At 36.5% G+C, this 23011-nt stretch overlaps 1 protein-coding gene and 1 pseudogene across 4 annotated transcripts in view; one reads left to right on the top strand and one right to left on the bottom strand.

Moving 5' to 3' along the window:
• Positions 1 to 8634, top strand: part of ZDHHC20 (zDHHC palmitoyltransferase 20) — an 82850-nt gene extending 74216 nt beyond the window's left edge. For 3 of the 4 annotated variants that reach the window (XM_090273914.1, XM_090273916.1, XM_090273917.1), the window contains 4 exons: positions 34 to 123; positions 1496 to 1611; positions 6572 to 6646; positions 8103 to 8634. In XM_090273914.1, the coding sequence (XP_090130040.1) occupies positions 34 to 123; positions 1496 to 1611; positions 6572 to 6609 (244 nt within the window). In that variant the 3' untranslated portion in view covers positions 6610 to 6646; positions 8103 to 8634. Of the gene's footprint in view, positions 1 to 33; positions 124 to 1495; positions 1612 to 6571; positions 6647 to 7708; positions 7936 to 8102 lie in introns of those variants that run through there. The other variant, XM_090273915.1, reaches the window with a different exon arrangement.
• LOC150012656 (U2 spliceosomal RNA) lies at positions 5045 to 5149 on the bottom strand (annotated as a pseudogene).
• Positions 8635 to 23011: the final 14377 nt, after the last annotated feature.

The following is a 23011-nucleotide window of genomic DNA, read 5'->3' as shown; positions in this document are numbered from 1 at the left end:
TTTAAATTATTATTGATTTTTTTTATTCTGTAGTTTGGGTGATGGTTGCAGTTTTCCAGCTCGTCTTGTGACAATGGATTCAGAACAAGCTTCTGTTACAAACCAAAATGAACATGCCAGAAGGTGTGCTTCTTGTCATTAAGTTTTCCAGTATTCATTATAAAGTAAACTATATATGTGTGTGATACATACCTTATAGGTAAATACAGTAGTAATTTAACAAAAGAGAAATTCTATTTAAAAATTTTAACAATATTAATGTGTAATAATATATATATTTAAAATTATATTGTTATGTAATATTTATGCTTAATCATATTATTTAATATGCTTAGGATAACCATACTTTTTGTCCTCCAAACTAGAACACTTTTCTGAGTAAGAAAGAGGATGCTTGCTCTTACTGGATGAACCAGAACAATTACATAAAACTGGAAGTTTGTGGGCAAACAAGGAAGCATCACTGCTCTAAATATACTGCATCTTCCTAGAGACTAAGACATTCCTTCAAGATTTGACTTAATTGGTTTATATGCTATATTTTTTCAAAGAAATTAATCATTTTTCTATTCATCATTTTATTTTGATAAACAGATTTTAATTGTAGTGTGAAAATAATATTAAGTATTCAAAAATACAAATATAAAATTTTCTCTCATTCATTCATCTTAGAGGGTATTTTTTCCATATTTGCATTGCAAGCAAACTGATTCACACATTCAGTGTTTATTTTAAATGATATTGTAAAGAAAATAGAGATACTTCTGTCAAAGTGAAAAAGTTGGAGCTTATTTACTGCAGAAATTGATTGAGGGAGAGGTATTATTAAGTACAAGCTTGCATTTTAATTTTAAGACCTTAGAGCTCCAACATTTATTGTGGGTCTAAACAAGTCGTTTAAACTACTGGAGCCTCAGTTTTAAGGTATACCTACCTGCAAGGTTTTTTATAAAAGTTGAGATAGTGTGTATACAGTACCTCACACAGTGTCTGGCCCATGGCAGGTACACAATACATATTAGTTCCCTTTTCCTCCTTTTTCATTGCTCCATTCCTTCCCTCCCTGGTTCTGTTAGCTAGAAAAATAACTCTACATTAAATCACTTAGTCATTTTAGATCTAAACTGCAGAGGTAGAAACAGAAAACTTGTGAAATGACCGGTAATTTTTTTTGTCCTGGCCACAAACACAGATCCTCACCTGTCCTTGTGCTGATTAACATATGTTAAAAATGTTTCAGGCTGGCTTCTGAAACTTATTTCTTTTGCCTAATTGTTTTCATTGGCAATGTTGTAGTACATATTCTTGGATTGGGAGAGCCATTTAGTGGGGAAATGGGGCATATTTTTCTTTTAAGATAGAGGTTTTTTCAGAGTGATGAGATCTTTTAAGTTGCTCTCACATGTTTAGGAGTAGTACTAATTTGCAGCTTATTAGTTAAGTATTCTTAATTGAGCATTAAATTGTTTACTAAATTATTTGTTCTTCTTTTCAGTATTGGCTTAAATCAACCTTTTCCTATCAAACCACTTAGTGAGTCAAAAAACCGATTGCTGGACAGTGATTCTCAGTGGACAGAAAATGGATCTGAGGAAGGCACTCTGAGATCAGGTAATACATGTCATCTGAAAATACTGCTTCAAGAGGTAAAAATGAAACCAGATTTAATAAACGTATAAAAATCAAAATAATGTGATATTTTAAAATATTAAAATATGCCCTGGTCAGTGTGGCTCTGTTGATTGGAGTGTTGTACTTTTACCAAAGAGTGTGATTACAATTCCCAGTCAGGGTACATACCTGGGTTGCAAGTTCTGGCCCCAGTGCAGGCTTGGCATTGTGCACATGTGATCCCCAGTCCTGGTGCATACAGGAGGCAACCGATTGATACCTCTCTCTTGCATTGATGTTTCCCTTTCTATAAAATGCTATAGAAAAAAAATTCTTGAGTGAGGATTAACAAAATTGAATATAAAAATATGTGAAACTTTTAAATAAAAAATACATATGGGATGATAGTGGTTATTGGTAGCTTTTATGGAAAAGGGAGTTGATGAGGAAGTGTAGTGACTGTTACTGTGTCTTGTTTGGTTCACTGTTGGGTCTTTGTTTGTTTTTTTCAACGCAGCTATGTATTTCTTTACCTCAGACATAGAGGGTTCTTTTGGCATAATATTCTGAATAAAACTTAAACAAGGTGAGTTCTGGTCAAGATGGTGGCATAAGTAAACGTGGTACTTGGAACCTCCCACAACCACATCAAAATTACAACTAAAGGCACTTCTGGCCAAGATGGAGGCATAGGTAGACGTGCTTTGCCACCTTCCACAACAATAAGGGGAAATATAACTATCTCACAACTAAACAACCAGAACTACCAGAAAATTGAAATGCATGGAAGTACAAACAAAGATATAAAGAAGTGAACTTCAGGCCAAGATGGAGGTAGGTAGACATGCTGCGTCTCCCTCCACAACTAAGAAGGATTACAGCTACCTCAAAACTGGAGACAACCATAAGTTCCAGAAAATCAAGCTGCATGGAAGTCCAACAAAAAAAGATGTAAAGAAGAAATACTCATCCAGACAGGTAGGAGGGGCAGAGCTGGGGTCAAGAGGACTCAAGTGTGGTGGAGGCAGCAGCGGCAGTGGCTGTGGCTGGCTGGAGAAGAATGCAGTCACAGATTTTAAAAAGTAGGGAGGGACACCTTGGGAGTGGTCCCAGCATCAGGCCAGACCATGCAGCTCACGGTTCCAGTGCTGGAGAAAATAAAGCCTCGTTGCTGTGAAAACCAGTGAGAGTTGGGGCACAGGAAGAAACTGTCAGTATCTCAGCAGAGTCCATATGTTTGGAGGCTCCCATTGTCCTACAACATCTGGAGACCCACCCATTCTGGAAACCACAAGGAGGGCTATAGCTAGAGAAGCACCAATCCCATACGGGAAGTGGGAGAAGTGCCTGGAAAGGGGCGAGTACTGAGCAGGTGACATTGTTCCCTTTCAGACCCCTTCCCCACACACAGCACCACAATGTGGTGAGAGGGATCACCAGCACTGATGAATACCTAAGTCTCTGCCCCTTGCAACATAACAGGTGCAACAGCTCTACCTAAGACACAGAGAGAAACACGAGCCTGTCAAGTTGAGGAGACAGTGAAGTATGGCCCAAAAGAGGGAACAGATCAAGGTTCCAGTGGGAGAACTGACAAGGAGATAGCCAACCTAACATACGTAGAGTTCAAAACACTGGTGATAAAGACGCTCACAGACTTGACAGATATGCTTTAGTACGGCGAATGCAGAAGGGAAGAAGTGAAGGCTATGCTAAGAGAAACAAAGAAAAATCCACAAAAAACCAATGGTGAAGGGAAGGAAACTGGAGTTCAAATCAATAATTTGGAGCATAAGGAAGAAAAAAATCAACCAGTATGGAATGAAGAGACAAGAATAGAAAATAATGAGAAGAGGCTAAAGAACCTCTGGGACAACTTTAGACATGCCAACATCTGAATCATAGGGGTGCCAGAAGGAGAAGAGGAAGAGCAAGAAATTGAAAGCTTATGTGAAAAAATAATGAAGGAAAACTTCCCAAATTTGGTGAATGAAAGAGACATACAAGTCCAGGAAGCACAGAGTCCCAAACAAGCCAGACCCAAAGAGGCCCACCCCAAGGCACATCATAATTAAAATGCCAAAGGTTAGAGACAAAGAGAGAATCTTAAAAGTGGCAAGAGAAAAACAGTTAGTTACTTGCAAGGGGTCCCATAAGACTATAAATTGGTTTCTCAACACAAATTTTGCAAGGCAGAAGTGAGTGTCAGGAGATATTCAAAGTGTTGAAAAGCAGGGACCGACAAGCAAGATTACTTGACCCAACAAAGCCTTCATTTAGTATAAAAGTACTCATAAAGAGGTTCCCAGACAAGGAGTTCATCACCACTAAACCAATATTACAAAAAACAGTAATGGGCTTTATTTAAGAAGAAGAAAAAAGATTAAAAACATGAATAATAAAATGGGAATAAATACCTATCTTTCAACAATTACTTTAAATCCAAATGGATTAAGTGCTCCAATCAAAAGACATACAGTTACTGAATGGATAACAAAACAAGACCCTTACACATGCTGTCTAGAAAAGACTGACTTCAGATTGAAAGGTACACACAGACTGAAAGTAAAGGTATGGAGAAAGGTATTTCTTGACAATGGAAACAAAACAAGACAAAAAGGTGGGGTAGCAATAGTTACAGCAGACAAAATAGACTCTTAATACAAAGGCTATAACAAGACAAAGAAGGACCCAGAAATTCCACTCTGGGTATTTATTCGAAGAAACGCAAAGGACTAAATTGAAAAAACATATGCACCATATGTTCATTGCAGCATTATTTGCACTAGCCAAGGTATGGAAGCAATCTAAGTGTCCATCAATAGATGAATGAATAAAAAAGTGGTGTGTAAGAGGACTGCTACGGGCCCTCGAGGTGGGCCAGGAGTCTCTTCTCCCCTTTTTTTCCCACTTCCCTCTTTCTCCTTTCCCCCTTTCCTATTTCCCCCATCCCTTGCTCCTATGGGCCCTTGAGTTGGACCGGGAGTTTCCCTCTTACCTCTAACCCCTTTTCCTCCTTTCCTTCAATAAACCTGGTGTAAAATCCTAAAACAAACAAACAAAAAGTCATGCATATATACAATGGAATATGACTCAGCCATAAAAAAATAATGAAATATTGCCATCTGAAACATGGGTGGGACTAGAGGGAATCGTGCTGAGGGAAATAAGTCAGAAAGACAAATGCCATATGATTTTACTTATATGTGGAATCTAAAAATCAAACGAACAAGCAGAACAGAAACAGACTCATAGATAACAATATTTTGACGGTTGTCACATAGGAGAGGGGTTGAGGAACTAGGCGAAAAAGTTGAAGGCATTGTGATGTATTGATTGGTAGTTATGGAATAGTCACAGTGATGTACAATAAATTAATATAGTCAATAATATTCTAGTAACTATATATTATTTCAGATAGGTACTAGATTTATTAGGGTGATCATTTTTTAAGTTATATAAATGTCTAATCACAGGGTTGTACACCTGATAAGAACAGATACTACACTTGATCTTAGCCAAAAGGCCGAGAAGCAGTAGGGTTGTACACCTGAACCTGCTTAAACAAGGTTATTCTTTAGGGTCCTAGCTTTTGCCTATTTGAAAAGTTTTTCAAAAATCATTATACTCTCACTGCCTTGTTATGAAAAGAGTGCAGTTGAATGTATTTTAACCTTTTTTTAAAAGATTTTATTAATTTTTTGAGAGAGGGGAAGAGAGGGAGAGAAACATGGATTGGTTACCTCTCACACACCTCCAACTTGGGACCTGGCCTGCAGTCCAGGCTTGTACCCTGACAGGGAATCAAATTGATGACCTTTCGGTTCGCAGGCCAGCGTTCAGTCCACTGAGCCACACCAGTCAGGGCTACTTTAACCTTTTCTTGATGACGCCATCATTTTATGAATGATGAATGCATTATAGAACAGTTGAAAGGATAGAAGTAAGCTTTTGGGCCCTGGCTGGGTCACTCAGTTGGTTAGAGCACCATCCCGATTTCACTGTGGTTGCAGGTTTGATCACTGGTCAAGGCACATACAAGAAGCAACCAAACCAATGTCTGTCTGTCTCTCTCTCCCTCCCTCCTTCTCCCTCCTCCTCATCCTCTTCTCACTTCCTCCCTCTCTCCCTTTCTCTCTTAAATCAATCAATAAATAAACTAATTTAAAAGAAGTGGAGTTTTGCATCATGCCTAGGTCTATAATATCATCTGGCCATTTACTGATGTTATAGCTTAAAATGTATTTGTGATAGTTCTTAATAACATTGTCACTTTGCACTGCAGAAAAAATTTGAACATTCAAATCAATTTTTACTACAAGAAATAACCTAAAATTTCAAAACTTGCTGTCACATTTTCTGATTTTTTTATCTTTTTGGATTTTCATAGCATTTAAATTATTCTCTAAAACTACTATCATTGGAATCATTAGACTCCTTGTATAAGAAGAGAAAGATTCACTTTTTTTTCATCCTTACCCAAGGGCATGTTTATTGATTTTAGAGTCGGGGTGGGGTGGGAGGGAAAGAGAGAGAGAGAGAGAGAGAGAGAGAGAGAGAGATGTTGATGTGAGAGAGAAACACTGATTGGTTGCCTCTCGTAAAAACCCTAACCAGGCACTGAACCCATAACCTAGGCGTGTACCCTGAACAGGACTCGAACCCACAGCCTTTTGATTTATGGGACAATGGTCCAACCAACTGAGCCACACCAGCCAGGGCACTGGTGAATGTCTTTAAAGCCAATTGACATTTTCACACACACACAAATAAAACCAGACCTTTAGCTCTTAGCATAGCTTTTCTTCTGGGTTCCACAGGATGACAAATGGTTGGCACTACGTGCCTGTTTAGTGCGTACATAAGAGTTGCTTTTACTTTAATCATCAATTTTGCTATTTAGCCATAATCTTAATACATTGTTTTTTTGATCATGTCATGTGTAATTATGTGCTTACAGGGACAAAGAACCATGTTACATTGGCAATAGAAAATTGAGTACCACATGCTCATTACTAACTGATTGAATAAGAAGGTAAGACAGTACAAAGGAGATTTCCTTGAACAATGCAGTTTATTTGCATATTTCACGGTCTTAAAACAATTTGCAGTTCAAATTTTTACTCTTTCAGTTACATCAGCAGAATTATGTAGTTCAGGAGGAATCGAAAGAAAGCTGCCTAAATCTCATTTAACTTACCAACCCTAGCACAATTTTAGCAAATAATTATTGGTAGATTAATGAAGAAACTGGTAAAATTTGTCTAGGATTGGTATATGGACAACTGACCTTTTTAGTAAACAGTACATTATTAATTAGTTTAAGGGAAAAAGGTGACTTTTGCCCATTACTGAAGAAATTTGATCCAGAGAAGTGACTAACATTAAAGGCTGATAAAATGACTTAAGAAGTTTGTTGATGTTATTTACTTTGTAAAAGAAACAGCAAAAGAACAATTTACAATAGGCAAGCACATGGATGAGTACTCTTTACTGTGTGTCCAGAGACCGGAGCTGTCAAGGGCAGTCTCCGTGGATCAGCGGTCTGAGCAATGAGGGTAATGGCTAACATTAAGTTGAACTGCCAGGAAGTAGTGAAGTCTCTTCTGTTGCTAAAGTCAAAGATAGAGCTGTATGCACTTAATGAGGAGCTGAGCTCAGTGTGTAGAAGCATCTTGTGAAGGTGTTCAATTTTTGATAAACCTATTTATAGAGTGTTTTTGGTTACCTGTTGCTCTGTAACGAATGCTCACAAGTCTAGCAGCTTCAGACAACTAACATTCATTACCATGGTTCCCATTGCCATGAGCTCATTTTTTAAAAGGGTTGTCATCTGCACTCTCAGGGAAGCCTCCCTCTGCTTCCTTGCATGGCATTTGTTGCAAGCATTCTATTCCATACCAAGAACCTAGACCCTGGTCCAGAATTATGCCAAAGCCTGAGACCCAGACAGAATCAGAACACAGGCACTCAGGCTGGGTTCTGAAGGCAAACAGCAGGAGTGCTTGTAGTGGTCACAGCCCTGGTCAGTGCCACTGACAGCATGTGGGTCTCAGATGGGAGACCTCAGTCCTGGCTTTGTTTCTTCTTACTATAGGTGGGATAGTGTCTACTGCCAGTGGTGGTGGAGAATCTACAGCTGAAGTTCCTAGAATGGTTGTTGAGGGTCTTTCCTAACCCCCACAGCAGTCTTGGGAAGGTGTGGATAAGATTATCTCCTCAGATCATGTCCCAGTTAACAGTAAGGAAGAACATTGAGAATCTGCCTGTTGTAAAATGCTCTCTTACTTACTGCTTATAAAAATCCTTACTATTATTACAGTATAGTAGTATTAAGGTATTTCTTTCCTATTTAGTAGTATGAAAGCATTTCTTTCCTATTTTGTTGTATTAACTTTAAAATTTAGCCCTTAGAACCATTTACTAAATCTCGTATTCAGACATGTAAAATCAAGTTTTAACCAATAACTCAGTTGTTTCTGGTTTTATAGGTTTTTAAAAACATTATGGACTGCTATTTTCAGTATTATTTGCAAGAAAATTAGCAATGGGATGAAATAATTGAAGTATAGCAGACGATATATTTTTTCAAAGAAATCTTTGTAGAGATCGCTGGATCCACAGAAGCGCTACTGCAGAGTGGGAAGATGCCTTAATCTCAAATAATTTCAATTGACTTACAGCTACAAGAGTGACTTAATTTTACTTTGCAAATAATGCTTACCTGTTATAAGATGTTATAGTATATTCAATCACATGTTAACATGGCATATGCATTTTTTAATACCTAAATTACACTATCAGTTGTTTCTTAGTGTCCATGTGAATTGTCAATCTAGAAATACAGGCTAAAAACTGGTCTTAACTGGTGGCTGAAAGTGATTAATAATATCCAAATTATTGTTGCTTGTACTATGTAAGGAAACGACAATAACTGCTTTTTGAAAATTGGGTGTTTGATAATTTATAATTATTGTTTTATATGTTTCAACATTCTTAATAAAGATTTTTTATTGTTGGCTATACAGTAACACTCAGAAGGATTAAGATATCTAAATATAATAATTTAAAACATAGAGCACATTTTTTCTTAGTTCTAAGCATTAATACAACAGTGTTGTATAGTGTTGTGCTCAAGGCTTAAAGGAAACTTGGAGTATAAGAAATATTTTTGTTTCTGCCTTAAAATTACTTTTTGTTGAATTTTTATTAGTATACATGCAGGCAAACACAAAGGTACATTGGCTGTAGAAATATTGGAAAAAGTAGGAATAGGTAGAAGTGGCTAAAAGTAAAGAAAAAGGCTGTTGTAAGCTGTTAAAATATTTTCTGTTCTAAGGTATGTAGAATGCAACATGCTATTGAATTGACTTTCAAATTTCAATTTAGGTATTGAAAATTACTATGAAACTTCTTAGTAATCCTATAACAGCTTAAACAATGATTTAAAATGCAGTTTCAACTAGAGTGAAGCTGTTTAGCAATAAGACTGCTCTCAGGAAAGAAATTTTAACTTGAGTAGTCATTTGAAACTTTCAGTCTCTGAGAGGTGGATTCCACTCTTAAATGCAAAATACTAAATCTGAACTCCTAACAGCAATGTCTTTCTGCCTAGACATACACCCTCTTTCCTTTTTGAAATCCAGTCTAAGTGACAAGAATTGTTGCATTACTTATAAAAACACAGTATCTTATAAATGTTAATCCTTGTTTATACTGTTTAGTCAAATATATACACACAAACCAAAATAATTAATTACTTCCAGTAGTGGATAGAAATCAGTCTTGTGTGTGTGTTGGCAATTTTTATTTTTTCATTTGTGAATTATTTGAGAACCTAATAAGTATCCAGCACTGTGCTGCGTGTTTAAAAACAGGTACCACTAAGTCTTCCAAAGAACCATGCAAGATGTATATCACAATCTCCATTTTACAGATGAGAAAGCTGAGGCATAAAGATCTTAAGTGTCTTCTCAAGGTCATAAGCGAGTAAATGACAAAATTTGGCTTCAAACTCAGATCCATGATCCCAGTTTTATGCTCTGCCTACGATACCACATTGCTTCCCTGAGATAGTTTTGAAATTATTTTTATAGAGCGGGTAAGATTAAAGAACTCTAGAACTCCTTTGCTAGCCATATACGAAATGTTGTGAGACTGCCTATTAATGTCTACTTAAAGTTTTGAAGGTAGAGAAGGAGTGAATGAGAGAACCTTGAAGACATTTTCACAATTACAAAATCTAACTGCCTCATTTTTATAGGCCCTGAGGAGTTAAATTACTTGATAGAGATGGTCGTTAACCAAAAGATGGGAGAAAAGAGGGCAAGAAAATACAAACAGCACAAGAATCTGACATGTTCTTTCATGCCTCTGTCATTACACAGTGGGGTCCTGGTTGTATTTCTCTCCCCCATCCACCTGATGACTCAGCTAAAATGTCAGATCTTCTACAAAAGCTCTGATCATTTTTCTTTCTTTCTTTTTTTTTTAATGTTTTTAAATGTAATCTTTATTGTATCTTTTTCCATTACCATTTAGTCCTCTTATACCTCCCTCCCCCAGCAATCACCACACTGTTGTCCATGTCCATAGACATGTGTCTATTCCTTTCTCCTTTTTGCTCAATCCCTCTACCATCTCACCTAACCCCCACAGACCCGCTAGCTATCATCCTGCTCTTTATCTATGAGTCTGTCCCCATTTTTCTTCTTAGTTCAGTTTGTTCATTAGATTCCACAAATCATATGGTATTTGTCTTTCTCTCACTGGCTTATTTCACTTAGCATAACATTCTCCAGGTCCATCCATACTGTTGCAAAGGGTAAAATTTTCTTCTTTTCCGTGGCCCAGTAATATTCCATTGTGTAAATGTCCCATAGTTGTTTTATCTACCCATCTACTGATGGACACTTGGGCTGCTTCCGTATCTTGGCAATTGTAAATAACACTACAGTGAACACAGGGGTGCTTATGTTCTTTCGAATTAGTGTTTTGTGTTCCTTTGGATATATTCCCAGAAGTGGGATCACTGGATCAAAAGGTAGATTCATTTTAAATTTTTTGAAGTATTTCCATACTACTTTCCACAGTGGCTGTACCAGTCTGGAGTCTCACCAACAAGGCAAAAGCGTTCCCCTTTCTCCACATTCTCAACAGCACTTGTTTGTTGATTTATTGATGGTAGCCATTCTGACAGGTATGAGATGATACCTCATTGTGGTTTTAATTTATATTTCTCTGATGATTAGTGACATTGAGCATCTTTTCATATGTCTGTTGGTGATCTGTATGTCCTCTTTGGAGAAGTGTCTACTCACATCCTTTGCCCATTTTTTAATTGAGTTGTTTGGTTTTCTTTTCTTTTTTTTTTTTTTTTGATGTTGAGTTTTGTAAGTTTTTGATGAATTTTGGATATTAACCCCTCATCAGATATATCAGCAAATATGTTTTCCCATTCTGTGGGTTGTCGTTTTATTTTTGTTGATGATTTCCTTTGTTGTACAAAAACTTTAGTTTGATGTAGTCACATTTGTTTATTTTTTCTTTTGTTTTTCTTGCCTGATGAGATATACCCAATAAAAACTTTCTACGAACAATATCAGATTTTGCTGCCTATGTTTTCTTCTAGTTTTATGGTTTCAAGTCTAACATTTAAGTGTTTGATCCATTTAGAATTTATTCTTGTGTGTGGTGTAAGTTGGTGGTCTAGTTTCATTTTTCTGTACATATCTATCTTAATTTTCTCAACACCATTTATTGAATAAACTATCTTTAGCCCATTGTATGTGCTTGCTTCCTCTGTCAAATACTAATTGACAAAAAAAGGTATAGGTTTATTTCTGGGCTCTCTATTGTGTTCCATTGATCTGTGTGTCTGTTTTTATGCCAGTACCATGCTGTTGTGATTGCTACAGCCTTATAGTAGTATAGTTTGATATTAGGTGGCATGAGTCCTCCAACTTTGTTTTTCTTTCTCAGGATCGCTGTTGCTATGTGGGGCTTTTTGTGGTTCCATATAAATTTTTGAAATATTTGTTCTTAGTTCTGTGAAATACATCATTGGAATCTTGATAGGAATTGCATTGAATCTATAGATTGCTTTGGGTAGTATGGACATTTCAATGTTAATTATTTCTATCTGTGAACCCATTATGTGCTTCCATTTATTTGTATCTTCTTCAATTTCTTTGTTCGTTATTGGTGTATAAATATGCAACTGATTTCTGGATATTACTTTTGTATGCTGAATGTGTGTATCAGTCTCTTGGTGGAGTTTTTTATGTTTTCTATGTACAGTATCATGTCATCTGCAAATAATGCCAGTTTTACTTCTTTGTAATTTGGATGTTCTTTATTTCTTCTTGTCTGATTGCTGTGGCTAGAACTTCAGTATCATATTGAATAAGAGAGGTAAAAGTGGACATCCCTGTCTTTGCTCCAGATCTTAAGGGGAACACTTGCAGTTTTTGCCCACTGAGTATAATGCTGGCAGTGGGTTTGTCATATATGGCCTTTATTATGTTTAGCTGTGTTCCCTCTAATCCCACTTTGCTATGAGTTTTTATTATAAATGGGTGCTGGATTTTATCAAATCTTTTCTGCATCTCTTGATATGATCATTTTGTTTTTTAGCCTTCATTTTGTTTATAGGATGTGTCACATTTATTGATTTGAGAATGTTGTGCCAATCTTGCATTCCTGGAATAAGTCCCACTTGATCATGTTGTATAATCTTTTTGCTGTATTGCTGTATTTGGTTTCCTAATACTTTGTTAGAATTTTAGCATCTTTGTTTTTCAGGGATATTGGCCTATAATTTCTTTCTTTGTAATATCTTTATCTAGTTTTAGAATTAGGATAATGCTGGCTTCATAAAATGAGTTTGGGATCCTTCACTCTTGATTGAATTTTATGAAATAGCTTGAGAAGGAGAGATGTTAATTCTTCTCAAGTGTTTGGTAAAATTCACCTGTGAAGCCATCCAGTCCAGGGCTTTTGTTTGTTAAGAGTTTTTTTCATTATTGCTTTAATTTCATTAGGTATAATCTGTCTATTCAGGTTCTCTCATTCTTCATGATTTAGTTTTGGAAAATTATGTGTTTCTAGGAATTTATCCATTTCATCCAGATTATCCAGTTTGTTGGTATATAGTACATATTTTCTTACAATCCTTTAAAGGTATTTTTTTGGCGTCAGTTGTTATTTCTCCTCTTTCATTTCTGATTTTATTTATTTGGGTCCTTTCTCTTTTTTTCTTGATGAATCTGGTTAAATATTTATCATCTTGTTTATCTTTTCAAAGAATCAGCTCTTGGATTCATTGATCTTTTGTACTTTTTTTAGACTCTAGTTTGTTTCTGCTCTGATCTTTATTATTTCCTACTCATGGTGGGCTTTGTTTGTTGTTCTTTTCAATTTCCTTTGAATGTGAAGTTAGATTGTTTATTTGAGCTTTTTATTATATTTTTAGATAGGCCTTCAATGCTATGAATTTCCTTCTTAGGTTTGCTTTCTCAGTGTCCCACAGATTTTGGATTGTTGTATCCTCATTTTCATTTGTTTCAAGGTATCTTGATTTCATCCTTGATCTCATTGTCGATCCATTCATTGTTTAATAATATGTTCTTTAGCTTCCATGTCTTTGTGTCTTTTTCAGTGTTCTTCTTGTGATTGATTTCTAGTTTTAGTACAGTGTGGTCAGAGAAGATGCTTGAGGTGATTTCAGTCTTAAATTTATTGAGTTTTGTTTTGTGTCCTAACATGTGGTCTATTCTAGAAAATGTTCTATGTGCATTTGAAAAGTATGTATATACTGTCGTTTTGGGATGAAGTTCTCTGAGGATATCAATTAACTTCATTTGCTCTAGTGTGTCATTTAAGGCCGCCATCTCCTTGTTGATTTTCTGTCTGGAAGATCTATCCATTGAAGTCAGCGGCGTGTTAAAATCACTGGCTATGACTCTGTTTCTGTTTTTCTCTCCCTTTACGTCCATCAAGATTTGCTTCACATATTTAGGTGTTCCTGTTTGGGGTGTATAAATATTTACTAACATTATATCCTCTTGTTGGATTGTTCCCTTTATCATTATGTAGTGTCCTTTGTCTCTTGCTATAGCCTTGGTTTTAGGTCTATTTTGTAAGATGTAAGCTACCCCAGCTTTTTTCCCTTTCCATTTGCATGAAGTTATCTTTTTCCATCTCTTTACTTTTAGTCTGTGTGTATCTTCGATCTGACATAGGTTTCTTAGAAGCAGGATGTATATGCATCTTGTTTTCTTATCCATTCAGCTATGCTGTCTTTTGGCTGGAGGATTTAAACCATTTACACTTAGGGTGATTATTGATAGATATGTATGTAGTGCCATTTTATTGTTAGACTATTTTCCTCTGTTGTTGTTTTTTTCTTTCTCTCTTTCTTCTTCTTAAAGCAAGCCCTTTAACATTTGTTGCAATACTGATTTTGTGTTTAACAGACTCTTTTAGCTTTTTCTTGTCTGGGAACCTCCTATTTTTCCTTCGATTATAAATATAGCCTTGCTGAGTAAAGTAGTCTTAATTTTAGGTCCTCGCTTTTCATCACCTTGAATATTTCACACCACTCCCTTCTGGTCTGAAATGTTTTTGTTGAGAAATCAGATGACAGTCTAATTGGTGCTCCCATGTATGTAACTACCTGCTCTTCTCTTACGGTCTTTAGGATTCTCTCCTTGTCTTTAAACTTTGTCATTTTAATTATAATGTGTCTCAGTGTAGGGCTTTTTGGGTTCAACATATTTGGGACTCTGAGGTTCCTGTCTTTTTCCTTCACCAGATTAGGGAAGTTTTCGGTCATTATTTCTTTAAATAAGTTCTCGATTCCTTGTTTGCTCTCTTCTCCTTCTGGTATTCCCATGATGCAGATGTTGTTACACTTCATGTTGTCCAAAATGTTTCTTAAGCTCTACTCATTTTTTAAAATTCTTTTTTTCTTTTTGCTGCTCTGCTGGGATATTTTTTCTACCTTGTCTTCCAAATCACTAATTTGTTCCTCTGCTTCATCTATCCTACTGTTTATTCCTTCCAGTGTATTATTTATTTCAGATACTGTATTCTTTATTTTGGACTGTTCCTTTTTCTCTGGTTTCTATGTCTTTCTTCATGCTGTTGAATATCGTTATAATCATTACTCTATCTGATAAATTGCTTGCCTCCATTTCATCTAGTTCTTCTGGAGAATTCTCTTGTTTTTTTTTATCTGGGGTCTGTTTCTTTGCCTTCCCATTTTGGCTGCTGCTTTGTATTTTCCGGTTTAGTTGTTAAACTGATCAGTGATATAGCCTCAAGCTATAATAAGCAGCCCAGCTTAAGCATCACAGGGCGGGGCAGAGTAATTCCTGCACATGGGGAGCTATTGCTTTCCCTCAGGCTGATGTCACTTGAAGAGGAGTACTCTGCCTGAGAAAGATGGCTTCTGTAGCATGGGGAATGACTCAGCACAGGGATCCTGGCAACTATTCCTTCAGTTCTCTCCCCTGAGCCACCAACCCCAGACTCTCTTCAAGTGTCTCTAGTTCACTCTGCCCTTCCTCTGCCAGAGCCTGTGGTAAGTAGCTGTGAACAAAATTTCATGTATTGGCTCTTGAAGAGTCTATCTGCATCTGTAGCTGTCTCTCCCTGGCAGATGGAAACCAGGCTGCTTTTCACAGCTGGATATTATCTGGATTCCTTTCCAGCTCTGGTGCTGTATGCTGCAGAGCCCAGTTTGGGATTTTGACCCCACATTTCTCAGTGAGAATCCCCTAGCTGCTGAAATATTCTTCCTGCACTTCAGCTGCCACCCATGGCTGCCCATCCAACCCTCTTGCACCTCCTGTAAACTCCCTACCAGTATTGTTGTGGTGAAGTGGTTTCTTCTGTCTGTCCATAGTTATAAGGCTTCTCTCCAGCTAGTGTTAAGTTGGTTATTCAGGATGATTTCTCTATAATTTAGTTGTAATTCCAGATTGGTCCTGGGAGGAAGTTAGCATAGCTTCCACTTACTGCTCCACCATCTTGTATATCCCTAGAAATAAATTTTAACCAGCATCTATAATTATCTAGGGTTACAGTTTTCCTATGTGTAGCATGAGATTGAGGGGTGAGGGTGTTACTAATGTGTTAGACTGGATGACCTCAAACATTCCTAGACTTCTGATTTTGCAAATAACCTTACTTTTCATTTTGGAGTATCTTCTGTATGTCAAACAATATACTAGAGAAAGCTCTATAATTTTCTAATGTCACAAATTTTATAGTCAACTATTCCAGGTTTACACTTTATAGGATTTGTCTAATTCCATTGCCTAATACTAATATTAGATTTTAAAAGGATGTAACATTTTTCCCCTTTGAATGCGCTAGCTTTGAAAATATCATAGTTTGAAATCCAATAATATAATATGGATTCTTCCACCTTTATTTCAACTCTGTAGTCTTAATCTTGATTCCAGAAAACTTTTAATTATGAGAGCTAAGGGATATCATTTACTAACCAAAATCATCACTTCATTTTGACATTTGCATATTTTAAGGAAATAGTAAATGTTTTAAACTTACTACTTTCAGAAATGGTCTGGCACTTTTTTGAGTATTTTTACATTCAGGTAAAAGGATTTGCATGCACCTGATTAACAAGTGAGGAAACAATTTTCCCCTTTTATGTATTCAGGCACTTTTGTGGTAGTGCAGTCTTTCTCGGTTCTTCTCAGTTCTGTTATTTAACATCGTCTTTAATAGCACAGTAAACACCTTTTCAGAAATTTTCAATTAAAACCTTTTACTTTAATTATCTTTGGTTTAATTCATGGCTAACATTTTGCCACATTCTGAATATGTGGCTGACTTTAAAATTCATACACATTAATGACCCTTCAGCAATGGCCTAGTGATATGGTATCGTATCAGGGAATGGCTACCTCTTTGGTATTTCATCTGGTATTGATTAGTGCTCTCACTCTTTAGGGAGAAAAGTCAAAACGAAGTCCTATGAAAATTTATTAGTACTGTTTTTTTTTGTCTTTCAAAGACTTGAACAAATGTGATGATATTTAAGGAAAATTAAGTTGAATTTCAGGTCTTGCCATTGCCATTTTTAAGAAAAGATAGCCCTGGCTGGTGTGGCTCAGTGGATTGAGCACTGGCCTGCAGACCAAAAGGACACTAGTTTGATTCCAAATCAGGGCACATGCCTAAGTTGTGGGCCAGGTCCCCGGTTGCGGGGCATACAGGAGGCAACCAATCAGTTTCTCTCGCACATCAATGTTTCTCTTCCTCTCTTTGTCCCTCCTTTCCCCTCGCTATAAAAATAAATAAACTATTTTTAAAAGATTAAATTAAATTTTAAAAAGGTAGACAGGAGACTTGATTTTACCTAATACTCAGTCCCTGAGGCATCTGACCAGTATCACTTTGCCAAACCAAAGAGCAACTGCAGTAGTTATGAAACAGGAACATGTTTACAGAGTTTAGTTTTATCTTTACATATGGATTATTTTTAAAATCTTTTTACATATTTAATGGTTATGATTCAGTGTGTCATAAATCAATTTGACTAAGATTAGTTTAAGTCAAATACACAATGTTTACTTGAATTTTATTTGTATTAGAAAGCAGATTTTGACTGTTTACTCAAGTGTTTAAATTCAAGGTTATCAGCCATGTGAGATTTCCATCAGTAAACTTTAAAGCAAATGTATGTTAAGCAGTTGGTGTTAGGATCTGCATATTTGGTGCACTGAACAAACAGTAACAAGTATGTTTAGCTTACATTTTGTTCTAGGACTACCACTGTTGTCAACGGAAGTATTTTTAATCTGTTATGAAAAAATTAATCATATTTTTACATTTCAGCCAACATAAAGACCGTATCTATTATGTAAAACACAGGTAATAGTAAACTTGAAATCCCTGTGTTTTATATAATCTGAACTGTATTTTCAAATTTAAATTTAAAATGCAATATAGATTCAGAAAGTTCCATATTTTTCTAACGAGTTCACTTTGTATTATTTTGTTGTGTTGCATAAAGGAACAAGAATTTGTATTGGGTTGGCCAGAAAGCTAATTTTTTTCTGTAAGATGGCTCTAGTAGCGCTTAGTTGTCTTTAACTTCATTTGAAACAATTTTGTTAGATTGTGTTTAGACAACTGTCATTTAAAAAAACATCAAAGTTGGTGAATTTTTGTGTAGCCATTTTAATATTGAAGATAGAAGAAAATATGCAACATTTTCAGCATATTATGCTTTATTATTTCAAGAAAGGTAAACACAACTGAAATGCAGAAAAAAGATTTGTGCAATATATGGAGAAGGTGCCATGACTGATCAAACATGTCAAAAGTGGTTTGCAAAATTCCATGCTGGAGATTTCTGTTTGGACGATGCTCCACAGTTGGGTAAACTAGTTGAAGTTGACAGAGATCAAATTGAAACATTAACTGAGAACAGTTAATGTTATACCACCCAGGAGATAGCTGACATACTCAAAACACCCAAATCAATAAAGTTATTGGTGAAAGTGAAAAATGTGTTTTATTTTACAGAAAAAAACCACACAGATTTTTGGCCAACTCAATATTTGTATTAAAAGCTTGAGAAAGCTATTAGTCAAGTTTTTTATATTTGTATATGATTGCAGATAAGTCTATGCCCATTTAAAAGAAAAGATGGACATTATTTTAAAGTGAATGCTAATGTTTTTATATGAACAGATTTGAAATACAGTTTACTTTGGTTATCTTTACTTATTAAATCCCATTTGTTACTCATAAGTATAACCCTGGACCTTGATTTAAATGTTCATTCTTTGCTTTGTCTTTTGGATGGCCTAACCTACATTAACATGAAGGCTGAACATTTTTAACTGTTTTTTAAAAAATCATAATATACTTTATTAATAAATAACAAAGTCCTGTATTTGAACAGTTTGTTGTTATAAAAAAGGCATTTACCAAATGAGAGAATAACTGTTATTTTGGTCAAAGGTCTGGTAAAATAGTGTTAGAGAAAGAAATTTAGCTAATAATTTGGGGTAATCACATCTAAGACAGGTATTATTTGAATGCAACAATTGTTTACCTAGGCCAGAGGTGTAGATTGCTTTATTCAAAAAAATTTTAACCTAGCTTTTACTGAACATAAATTTTCAATTCAGAAGTCAATTTTGGATTGTAAGCACATTGAAAATACTAGAAGTCATTAAATTATGGTTTTCAAAATTCAAAATAATAGATTTTATCTTTGTAGAATTTTTTTGTGGCATTTGTGTTCCAATTTCCCTCCAAAGGGACAGTTTAATAGTTGAAGTTACTGAATGAAACTAGAAGGATTTGAGATAGAGTTGAATCCTAGGAATCCACAGTAGCCAGTAGAGATGAAGCAACCTTTGGCAAGGGGTCTGGGGTGGGTGCTAATTTAGCACTATTTGGTGGTAGTGAGGAGCATTAACTACTAACTGGCCAAAATGAGCAAATTTTTACTCTTCTTAAAGAGAATTATGGTATCACTTTGGCCTTACTTTTATTCTTTCTCATAAGCTACCTTTTTGGACCCACTCTGGGAAAGTTGAGTGATGTTGCCTCTTGTACTTGTTTTACTCACTCCTGTGCCCAGTATCTAGAATGAGAACTAACATATAGTTTCTTCTGTGTAACAGCTTTTTATGGGTGAACTTAACCATCCTGGGAGTTACTGTCATTGTCTTTAACCCTTCAGTGCCTTCCTTTTGACACAAGACTATTGAAGTGCTGTTTCTACTCCCTAATTCAGAGCATCCTGTTTTTCAACCAAGAATGTGTCCTCCTTGCCGTTCCCCATGTAATATGATTCTTCTAGTCTGGGCTTTCAGACTCTGTAGCATTCTTCATCACACTCTCCCTGGCCTTTAAACCAAGTTTACATTTCTGTGCTGCCTGGAATCCTATACTTCTTCTATCTAGTACCAATTTCATTTAGCCACATATTGATTATAAATACTTGCAAGTCAACTCACTAGATTATAAATTCTTGAGGACTTTTTCTTTGTACTGACTATCTAAAATGAAACAAATTCAGAAAACAATTGCAGTGAATTTAATATCCGTTAGATTTGTTAACTGCTGTGCTGCCTAAGTTTTCAAAGAAAAATGGGCACCAGAGCCAAAAAAAATTATCCCAAACTTGAAAAATATTAGTCAAACTATCTTTCACACATTTTAGTGGTGGTAAAAATTTATGGTGCAGTATCTCTGGAGAGCAGTTTGACAATAACAGGTTTTCAAATGCCCATATTCTTTGACCTATCAGGTTATACTTTCAGGAGTTTTATAGATTTACTGATGCATTATGAGCAGTTGTTACAAGGATATTTGTTGCAGTTCTATTTGAAGCAACAAAAGACCAAAAACAAATGTCCCACTTTTACAGTTGCATATGCAGGATATCTGAAAGGAGACACAATGAATATTGTGTAAAAAAGAAAAATGGTGCCTTAGATGGTCCATAGATAAGTGGAGAAAAGAGGTTATTTGACATGAAGCTGGACTAATGTGCTAGTCATTGGGGAAAAGGTAATGATGCTTCTACTGTTTGCCTCACAACAAAACAAATTCCAGATGTCTCATGGACTTGATTAGAAAATGAAAGCAGAAAGATACTGCAGGAAAAGATGGGTAAAGTGTTTTGTAATGGGGATAGGAAAGGTATTCCTATGCAGGCATACCTTTGGTTATCATAAAAACAGATTTGAGTACACCAAAATTTAAGAGAAAAACTAGCACTAATGGGTAAAATTGGAGATAGGACAAGAAGAAATTCACAAAGGAAATAGGCTGATCAGTAACAGCATGGAAAAGGGTGTTGTGGTCATTAAAGAAATGCAAGTGAAATCAGCAATAAGATTATTTTGTCTAACAGTCAATCACCAGGGTTGCTGAGGATGAGGGCAAAGAAGCATTTTTGGTGGGAGTGTAAAATGGCTTAACTGTGAAAAAAAATGCGGTAATATGTGTCAAAGTTTCAGTGTAATCTCTACTGGCAACTGCACTGGAATTCATACAGAGCCCTGGCTGGTGTGGCTCAGTTGAGCACAGGCCTGCAAACCAAAAAGCTCACTGGTTCCTTTCCCAGTCAGGGCGTATGCCTGAGTTGCAGACCAGGTCCCTAGCCAGGGCATGAGAGAGGCAACAGATTTATAAATGTATCTATATCGTACATCAATCTATGTTTCTCTCCCTATCTTTCTCCCTCCCTTCTCCTCTCTCTAAAAAACAGTAAATAAAATCGTTTTTAAAAAAAGAGTTCATAAGAGATATGTATATAAGGAGTGAGATAAAAAAGAAAATATATATTGGTCTTTGCCCCCAGTTCCTGGCAGGGCTCCTGAACCCTTCGGTAATTTCCTAAATAAGAGCACTACATAAAAGCATCTCTTGCTCTGAAGAGAAGACTGGGTGGGCTCCTGGATGGAAGCTGGTCATCAGTAAGACTAGAAAAAGGATCTTGGAATTTTCAGCCCTACCCCTCATTGCTTAGAGAGAGGAGAGGGGCTGGAAACAGTTACTTGCCCACATGAGAAAGCCTCCATAGAAATCCCAGTCATTGGGGTTTTGGAGAGCTTCCAGGCTGGCACCCTAACTCCATGCGGACAGAAGTTCCTGTGCTTGGGACCATCCCAGATTTTGCCCTATGTATGTATCTCTTCGTCTGGCTGTTCATCTGTGTCCTTTATCATATCCTTTAATAAATTGATGACGTGTTTCCCTGCGTTCTGTGAGCTCCTCTAGCAAATTGATCAAAACTGAGGAGGGGGTTGTGGGAGCCTTCAGTTTGTGGGTAACCTGGGACCTACTACTTGCAAGGGTCGTCTGAAACAGGGTGGGGGACAGTTTTGTGGGACTGAGACCTTAAACTGGCATTTGATCTATGTCTAGGTAGATAGTGTCAAACTGAGTTAAGCAAACCACTTGGTAGGAATATCCAGCTGGTGTTGCAGAGGAATTGCTTGGTGGGGGAAAACACCTCCACATTTGGTGACCATAAGTGAAGTGTTCTGTGTGAATAGTAAAGGAGACACACTGGAGAGAAACACAGAACACAAGGGAAGAACTAGGTTTTTCCCTATGTGGAAAGAAAAAAGATCTGTGTCCTACGTGTAAAGCTAGCTTTTTATCCTCACCCAAGCAAGGAGAGAGAAAAAGAAATATTAGTCAATTTCCTCCTGAACATGCACTGACTGGGGATCGAACCTGCAGCCTTTTAGTGTACAGGAGGATGCTCCAAGCAACTGAGCCACACCAGCCAGAGACATAAGGCTATTTGAGAGTTAAATTTTAAAAAATCAGTAAATAAGGGAAACCAATCTCTATCATTTGGAAATTGGATAGATTATGTTACTGTATTGAAACTGCAATAAAGCCATTCAAAAGTTTTGTATTTTTATATTCATAAAAATTGAAGTAACACCATGGCAAAGATCTTAAAGACATTAAGTGAAAAAATAGATAACAACACGTACTATGTGATCCCACTGAGAGGTTTGAAAGTTCAGACTCACATTCACGTTTGTTTCCTGAGTTGGAGGCGAGCAGAAGGCAGTAAAATTTTTTTTTCTTCGATGCATTTTGAAAATTTTTTAAAACACATAGTAGCTAAGATTTCTGGATAAAACAGCAATTCAAATCCAAGTCGCTGTCATTTACTGAGTGTAATTTTGGAGTTCCTTAAATGTTTCTTCACAGGTAAAATTGTCCCAAATGATAGTATTACCAGGGGGCTTCCACCCTGGGTCTGGCCCTGGTTCCTGTGTCAGACTTCCAGGTTTTTGGCATGTACAGGAAAAATGTCAAGACAGAGTCCAGGTGAAAGTGAGAGTAAGTTTATTAAGGCTTGGGACAGTGATGTAAAGGAAGGGCCCTTGGAGATAGGATCAGGGGGTATGCCTCGTACAGCTGCCATTGCCCATTGCTCCCCTGGGTGCAAGTCTTGGCTGGACCCTTAGTTTAGTATAGAAACAAAGTATATGCGAGAGGAAAAGGGGGGGGGGTTGTGCTCAAAGAGCCAAGGTGTTGTCCCTAGTCCTGAGGGTTTCATCTATTTTCTATAGGGAGGAATTTCAAGGGAGGTCCCAGGGGAGGCCCTCAACAGAATATTCATTCAACTTTGGGGTGTGTCCTTTAGTATGATGATGTATTAAAATGAATATAATGGAGTTTGGGGGCATTTTCTGGTTAGTTTTACTTCTATCTTGGTTTAATCTCGCTCTAATTTTTTGGCTGTTGGTTATCTATTTCCCTAAGGTGATTTTAAACCACCTGCTCTTATATATATCTACTTAGGGAGGATAGAATCTTGTGATTTATCAACTGGCTGTTAATTTTTCAGCAGTGCCCCTTGTCTCAGTTT

Source organism: Furipterus horrens, unplaced genomic scaffold (assembly GCF_987537825.1).
Source record: "Furipterus horrens unplaced genomic scaffold, mFurHor1.1.pri manual_scaffold_4, whole genome shotgun sequence".
NCBI lineage: Eukaryota > Metazoa > Chordata > Mammalia > Chiroptera > Furipteridae > Furipterus > Furipterus horrens.
The sequence above is the reverse complement of the archived record's forward strand: the minus strand, read 5'-3'. Positions and strand labels throughout refer to the sequence as shown.